Here is an 8663-nt window from a genome sequence, read left to right as displayed (position 1 = left end):
TCTGTCTGTGTGTATAAAAAACATGGCGCCACCATTCAAACTTCTACAAACTTTTCAAACTGTCAGTATCTATGTAAGGCGGGATATTTAAAATATAAAAAGTTGATCGTACAAAGTTTTGATGTTTGGAACATATTTTATTATAGTAGAGTATATTTGCATCGGAAAAGCTTTGGGCTTAATAGGTATGTGTATTCATTGCTTTTCTGAAGTGCAATGATTAAACTACGAATACGATTCGCTGCCAACCTAAGAACAAACATAGTAAGACTCAGACTGGTCTATGAGTTCTGTGACTATACATGGCAGCCGCTGTAGGCTGTAGGTACAACTTAGGCACAACATTAATTAATATGTCAATATCAGGTCCATACTCTATTCTCGGAGATGGCGATGAGATGACTCCATTCGTCAGATATTGCCCCCATTTTTATTGATATTGACAGGTTTTTTACTTATGATGATGCGTTCGAAGATAGAAAGTATGCAATAGGATAGAAATAGAATGTTGACGACATATGATTAAACGATGACAAAGCCTAGCTACTGTTTTGGACGAATCCCCAGCAGCTAGTCTTGTTTAATCCGTGTACTTTTATCTCTAGGTAGGTACACTACCTAATTTTCTAAAGTACATATCTTGTTACGAGGCAAAGGTCAGTAAATTAGTGGTAAATTAATGGTAACCATCTTAGGAGGTTTAAGGAAGAGTATGGCATTTGTCAAATAACATCGAACAATAATGATAAACTAAGAACTAAGTACTAAACTAATTGTTTAATACTTATTTTGAATTATATGCAGAAGTTGAGAAAAAAAATTACGACAAAGTTTTTATTAATGAAGCTCCAGCTGTACTGTGACGACTTCATATATGTTGCATGTCTGAATGTATTAACACATCTACTACTATGTCTGTTTGTTTTATCGAGTTAACCGTGGAAACAGCTGAACCGATTTTGACAAGTCTTGAAGGCAGACATAAGACGAGGCTCCTTTTTATTGAAGGAGCGGCTGAACCGATTTAGACCCAACATTTTTAGTTCGGTTCGAAAAGGACCTAGACCTAGGGAAACGGGCTAGTTAATCAATAAAACTCATGAGAGTGTTAGATAATAATTTTATTTTGCACACAAGCAACATTCAATGCCACAACAAGTAGATAAAGTTATTAAAGGTATTCTTGGTTTTACAACAATTAGGTCATATGTACTATTGTTTTATGTAATTTATTAGTTACTTAAGTAGATACATTATAAATCTTTTTGATATACTTTGTTACCCGCGCCGTTAAAGAATCGATTTAGAAAAAGGCGGTCGATGTAGTGCAATCTCTTTTGGTGTGCGAATTTTCTGCGAAAGAGATAGTATGACATCGGTTATCCATTAATAAATCTTTTTATAAATAGCGCGGGCTATACTAACTTCTATAGGGTTCTGTAACCCTAGTACAACTTCGTAAGTCAACAAACGTAACGACTAACTCCAATGGATAGTACGATGATAACCTGTCAAAGTGGTATGGAGTGTTAAAATTAGGTTAAAATCGTAACATTTAGGCGTCCCTTATATAATAGGTATGTAATATACTGCCTCGTCATAAAGAAAAAAAACAATTTTACTACATATACCTAACTTTATTTGCCGTAAGTAGCATATATCTATGCTACTTACGGCTATGTGCTACTTGAAGCGTTTATTGTAGTGGAGGCTGCCTTTATTAAAATACGAACTAAAAATTGTAGGTACGACCTGTTTGCTTGAAATGTCTTAAAAAGGAAACAAAAATCTTTTTTAGTAACTAAGTATTTTTTCATTTAAAAAAAAAATTGTACTTATGAAAACCTTTATTATATTTTAAGTGCCTATAGATTTTGCGCTGTAGGTACCTATAAGAAAACCTACTTTTTCTAGCTTATTATTGTTTTTTAAGTTTACAGGGCAGTAGGTATTATAGAAATCTCAATGACTAAGATTTCTATGGGCAGTAGTATATTGTAGATTTCTTTCCGTTTTCTGTTTCCGAAGTCCGAACTTCCGAAAATCTTTATCGGCTCTTCATCAAGGAACTGGATGATAATGAAATGTTACACATTCGGATTAATAAAAATAACGACTAGAATGTATTTGGATTTTACTTGAGCCAAAAAAGACTATTAAATATTAAACTCAAAGGAGTTCCTCTCCCTTTCTCTCTCCTTTTGAAAGTACCTAGGTATTTGTGTGTCAATATATTGTAATACAATAATAGTCACAAAATATTTTTTATTGCAAACTACAGTAAAGGTAGGTAAGGTTGATTTCATTATCCTTAAAAACTCTTCTGATGTTTCAATTAGTTAGTCACGGTCTGCGTACCTACCTACTATAAAATATATTTATCATTTTGTATGTAGTAGTTCATTTGTTGAAATAGGATTTCCTTAAAAAAATCTCTTAACTTTTTATTTAAATTTAATTAACATAAATAGATTTTATTAACATTCTACACAATAGGTACAATAATATTACAATTAGTACGATATCGATTGTATATGATTTTAATTATTTTATAACATGAATATAGGTATAGTGTCTTAACATACTAAACCATTAAAATCTGAAGATAATAATGCGATATTAGTTGTGATAGTTTATTTAGGTATTTATTTATTTTACATCTTGTTAGTAAGGCAGGGCCAGTTACAGTATCTAGATAGAACTACATATTTTGTGGATAACTATAAGACAAATAAATGAAAGATGACATTAAAAATTATAAAATACATGATATTAATATGATGTACTATAGTCGTTAAAAGTAGGACCTACCTACATAATATTATTAGAAGCTTAGTAGGTGCCGTCAAGTAGTACCTGCAACCTCTGAGTTATCTGAAACGATATTGCCTTTAATTTTGTGTATATTTGGTATTATATCTCATTATATAGGTAGGTATTTAAGTTAGGACTACTTTAATAAAGGAATGTAAAAATTTTCAACCATCCTCTTAAACTAACAGTTATGTATTAATGGTTCATACACCAATTATTTAGCAGTTTTACTAAATATATATATTGACTTAACGTAACTACCCAAATTAAATTTTATAATACTAATGAATTACAGGAAAAAAACTTGCCGACACCCACTTATTCAAACCAACTTGCTTATATTTTAGTTAAGCTACTTACATTTTTACAAGCATTAATAATTTTATTTTGTTTTACGTAGACAGTTATAGTTCTACAAATTTTCTTTCATCATCAATGTTTGTTGACTTAAGTGATAGATACCAATAAAAACCCATATTTTTTCTTTAATTTCCTGGATACTATAATATAATGAGTGTGTGTGTCCTATAGGCTATATTTAGTTCTATAAATACATACAATGTATTGTTATACTGCTAACCTTGAGCTATTTTTCAATTGTGCACAAATTTTCAAGTTAGATAAGTCGTTTGTATACTTTATAAAGGCTTGGGTTGGCGTTGGTTGTGATTTCCTTATTTTGGCGAACATTCTTAATGATGCTTTAAATAAAAATAACAGGATCCGACAACTACGTAAAACTATTCTAGAAATGCTTTTGGTGTTATGTAGTGTCTAATAAGTATTAATAGGAAATTTACGGTATTCTGGATAAGTATCCAGAATACCGTAAATTTCCGCAAATAACAAGAAATGGTGGTAAGCATAAGAAGGCAGTTCCTAACCGTACCGAGGATGCTATTGGTCACAGCCTCCAAAAGTAGCTAATGACTAACAAAAATAAGAAACAGGTAACTGGTAAGGCAGGTAAGGTGAGTAGATAATATTCATCACAAAAAAATGAAATATAATATTACTAGAGATTGCCCAGACTAGTCAAGTCCAGAACATCTGGAGGTTTTGAAATCGTAAAATTCTATAAGCTAAAGGAGAAAGCATTGATAGGAAGGGCTTGTAACTACCTACAGATTTATAACTTAGCTTATACTTTGGCGATAGCATAGAAAAGGTATACTTATGGTAGGTACAAGACAATGTTTTAAAAAGTTTTCCAAACATTCAGCATTTTTATTTAGCCTTAAAACTAGGTATATCATATTTTGTGCTCTACAAAATTTAATCCATTTAACACCTTTACCATTACAAATGAATATATTCATAAAAACATTTGTTAGCCATCTCGTTAACTTAATGCTTTTAATGAAAAACGTTCTGCTATTAAATACATATCTACTTAGGCTAGGTAGGAATTTAACACAGCATTGCTATATGAATTAAAACCTGGAGAATTATATCCCTATAACTCTGCAAAGTCGCTGCGAGGGTATGCGACACTTCCGTAAATAATGATTAAAAATGATAAGTTAACCCAACATTAGCACTAGGTAAATATCTTTATTACTTCGATCGGTATACAATGCAAAAGTAGGTAAGCTGGCCTTCCTGACTGTAGCATCAGGTCAAGATTATTGAATTTTAATCAGTTTCACATACATTTCAAGGTAATGTATCTGATTACTATTATATCTAGTAGTTGGCGGTAGCTTACATTGTTATTACCGTGCTATAGAAGAAGGAAGGGTCATGTTTTATATTGACCCCTCTTTGGATGTAAAAGATTGGGTTTCCTGTACACACAACCAAATATCATGAAACAATCTAGTCAATGAACCGTGTGAAAAAACGTTTTTCATTAAAATATTGCATAAGTATTGTTATCATGAGCATGAGCATGACCTTTGGTCCACGAACACGTTCGCAAATTGAAAGTTGGCGCGGAATCTACGAACATGGCGGACACGAGGACCGTTGCTCCTGTGTCGGATGCGCGCGCACCGCTAGCCTCGAGGGGTCGACGGGATTTGCTTTCGCGATGAGAGCGCGCGCTACGTGGGCAAAAGCGGCTTCAACGTTGAGGCCGGTTTTCGCCGAGGTCTCCATAAAAGCAACTTGGTACTCTCTCGCCAAGCGCTGCCCCTCCTCCCGCCTCACCGCCCGCTCTAGTCCGCTGTCTGACTTGTTTCCTGGAAGAGAATTTGTGCCGCTCCACTTATATTGGATAGTTCGAGGTTGAGCGCTTGCGGATTATGTTCGAATGCGACTCTTTCAATTTAAAAGTGAAGGGGCATGTTTTCATGGAAATGAGGTCACTTAATATTGCTAATAATACGCTTCCAATTCATATCTCCTCCTTACATAAACTTCTTTTTTAATTCCTTAATTGGTTTTTGTGACTTCTCAAAGCATTTAATTGATTAGGTGTAAAAAAGCTACAATAACGATAAAAAAAGGATTTTACCTAGTAGCATGATGACAACATCGTCTTGTGCATATTCCCGGATCTCACCGAGCCAGGCTCGAATATTGTCAAAGCTTGTCTTGTTTGTTACGTCGTACAGTAGCAGTAGAGCTGTAGAAATATAATATAAACATATTCTTTATTTTTAAAAATTCACATTCAGAGCCCACCTCTCATCATAATTAAAAATAAATAAATATATTACGACAGTACACACATCGCCACCTAGCCCCAAAGTAAGCGTAGCTTGTGTTATGGGTACTAAGACAGCTGATGAATATTGTTATGAATATAATACACAGAAATACTTATAATATACAGATAAACACCCAGACACTGAAAAACATTCAATAAAAACGGCTTATTGGCATATTAAAGTTTTGATTTGCTTTGATAAATTTTTAGGTATTTATGTATTTTTACACTACTTTTTTTGTTAGCGGTGACAGTTTAGTTTTCTCGAATGCTTTTACTTCCAAACGCGTTAGAAGTCCACCGTACACTTAACCAGATATTCATTATCACCATCTCTAGCTTGCTCCATTTCGACAACCTCCCAGGCGAAGGGTTAAGCCCTGTGACCTTTTAAGTAGCTGATTCCGGGTTCAATAACCGACATGGGCGATTTCAGAATTTCTAATTTTAAATTTTTCACTGTTCTTGTCTTGAGTTTTCGAAAACATGTAGATAGTTTTCACCATATATGTCACCAGGATATAAAGCGTAGAAGAAACCGTTTAGTAGGGGTATGAGCTTCGTATAACTGAAATACCCTCAATGGCCCACTGCCATCTTAGAATTCATCATACTTTACCAACAGATGATATTGTAGCTATGTTATAATATTATTTTAGCAAAAAACAACAGCATTTTTTATCGTTTCCTGATTTAACTTGACCCTATCATAAAATACACAAAGAAATAAAATCTTTAAATTGTTTTAATTAAATACCTATTACTATTTATCATAAATGCAGCCAATTCAAGCCACTGGTTCAAAAAGTGGGAAATTTTAAGTAAATTCAAATTAATTTATTTCAAGTAGGCCTACTTTATAAGCACTTTTGAAACGTCAAGTATGTATGTTTGTAGTGACTCTACCAGTAGGTAATGCTTGTCCGTCATAAATTCCTGGCACGCTAAGAAACTTTTCTAAGCATTGAAAGTGGATTGAGCGTATTAGGTATGTATATCCACCTATCGTCTTTCGTCACCTCACTTTTCTTGTTTCCAATAAAACATTGTTATCTACACATTTAAATTTTAAGAAAAAAAAAAAACCTTTATAGTTTGACTGTAACATGATATGGTTATACGCGCGGTTATTGTAATTTTACGCTTTTACGAGTAAGTTAGGCCTAGTAGGTCACTATCGCTTCAAATAGCATCTTCAGTTCACTGGATTACTAAATGAAGTCATATTAATAAAACAGTAGTAATGTTATATTGTTATTAAACGACAAGAATCATGAACTTTGCCAACGAACTTGCTACATACTAATTTTACCAAATGATGTCATGATATAGACAGAGATGGCGCTAGTAGTCACAACGCGCTTAATAAAACATGTTGATGTGAAATAAAGATAAGCTATTTATTTATTATTATAAATAATTTTACATTTTAGTATGTAATAATAATGTTTTTCTTGTAATATTTACCATGCGCGTCTCTGTAATACGCGTGTGTGACGCTACGGAAGCGCTCTTGCCCCGCTGTGTCCCAAATCTGAAGCTTTACCTTGATGCCATCTACAGTCACTACTTTATTCTGCAACAGATGGCGTTAGCTGTATTATCAATGAGTAACGGTATGAAAAAGCGTGAGCTTAAGCAAGAACAACATTTTAATATAAGCATAAATAACATAGGCAGAACAAAGCATGATTTAATACAGTTCAAAATTACAAATTTAAATTTAAATTAACAAGAAGAAAATATGCTATCACAAAATACAACTCGTTAAATACCTACGTAGGTAGATTATATGAAATTTATTTGTTATCTGTATGTAATGATGCATTCGTAAGTAGGTATATTTTACAGATTATAATAATATTTCGTACAATTATAATTACCAATACCTTTCTATACATGTAGAAAAAAAAGCTTAACATTATGGACCTGAATTATCATGGTTCACGTGTTAATTGTATCCGCACCAGATGCCATAAATCAAATAGCAAAAAATAAACAAAAAACCGACCACCGTGCTATAAATCACTCAGTGGAGGAGCCGATTCAATCACAGCTGTCACGGTTAGGGGGCGGGAACGGAAAAAGCGCGCCAAACTTAAACACCAATGGCGTAGCGGCGGACCGACGCGTATCCCCGTGACTGGCCCGTTTGAACTCGGAACCCTTGACGACCATTTGGTTTTTTTTTTTACATTTGAACTAAAGAACGAATAAAATATTACGTGTGAATGAATAACTAAGTGCTTTATTGCTAATGTTTCTTATAGTTTTTATTTTTTCCTCAAAACCTTCAATCTATAAGAAATAGGTATAGCAGCCAAGCAAGAATCTACCTAATTTGGGATGATCTTTGGAACAGAGAAAATTTGTTACGAGAAAAAATGATGCATTCGTAGTAATTCGACAAAAGAGTTTTAATTTATGTACAATACATGAGTAAGAGGTAGCTAGATTACTGGATAGAAGCGGCGTTAATTGCGCAATTCAAAAAAATCCCTCGTGCCATAAACTTTCACAGATCCAAAAAGAATCGAAAATATTTTAGGTTGTAGGTAGATACCCCATACCTCATATGGGTAGATAGGTACGTATGAAACAGTGTTTTAGCTTAGACCTATAGACCGTTTTCTTTTTGTATTTCGTTTTGAAATGCGTAACTAGCTGGAGGCTAGCTACGCATTTGGCTATCTATTTGATTGAATCCCAAAACCTCAAAGATCCTATTTTCTGAAACACTACATAATATGGCACTACATAATACACTACATAATATGTACACAATATGTCAAATCGGTGCACATATTTCTGGTAGGATGAATATTGGTATTTCCTTCGTCTCCTTGTTTCACAAAAAAAAGACGATTGTCTTTAGTTAGGTTGGTATACCCGGAAGTCAATTCCAACGGTGGAAATGTAATTCCCCGCGAGGAAGGTTCCGTCCCGGAAGCGAACGAGCATGCAAGTCTTCCCCACACCGCTGTCGCCTAGCAGCATCACCTGTAAAATACAGGATATCAACTTAGCTATCTACATGAAATTTGTACATAGGTTCTGACTTCAGACATACATGCTTATAAAAAACCGGCAATGTGCGAGTAGGACTCGCAAACGATGGATTCCGTACTATTATTTATTATAAAAATAAAAGAGAAAGCTTGGGGTATGTTTCGTATAGGCTCCGAAACGGCTGGAC

General features: G+C 33.9%; 1 protein-coding gene across 3 annotated transcripts in view; it reads right to left on the bottom strand.

Moving 5' to 3' along the window:
* Positions 1 to 4100: 4100 nt before the first annotated feature.
* Positions 4101 to 8663, bottom strand: part of LOC120624634 (ras-related protein Rab-37) — a 99108-nt gene continuing 94545 nt past the window's right edge. For 2 of the 3 annotated variants that reach the window (XM_039891287.1, XM_039891288.1), the window contains 4 exons: positions 8357 to 8467; positions 6935 to 7043; positions 5273 to 5383; positions 4101 to 4997 (listed from right to left, as the gene is read on the bottom strand). In XM_039891287.1, the coding sequence (XP_039747221.1) occupies positions 4756 to 4997; positions 5273 to 5383; positions 6935 to 7043; positions 8357 to 8467 (573 nt within the window). In that variant the 3' untranslated portion in view covers positions 4101 to 4755. The remainder of the gene's footprint in view (positions 4998 to 5272; positions 5384 to 6934; positions 7044 to 8356; positions 8468 to 8663) is intronic. The other variant, XM_039891289.1, reaches the window with a different exon arrangement.

Source organism: Pararge aegeria, chromosome 6 (genome assembly GCF_905163445.1).
Source record: "Pararge aegeria chromosome 6, ilParAegt1.1, whole genome shotgun sequence".
Classification (NCBI taxonomy): domain Eukaryota; kingdom Metazoa; phylum Arthropoda; class Insecta; order Lepidoptera; family Nymphalidae; genus Pararge; species Pararge aegeria.
Note: the sequence above shows the minus strand (reverse complement) of the source record. Positions and strands in the feature narration are given on the sequence as shown.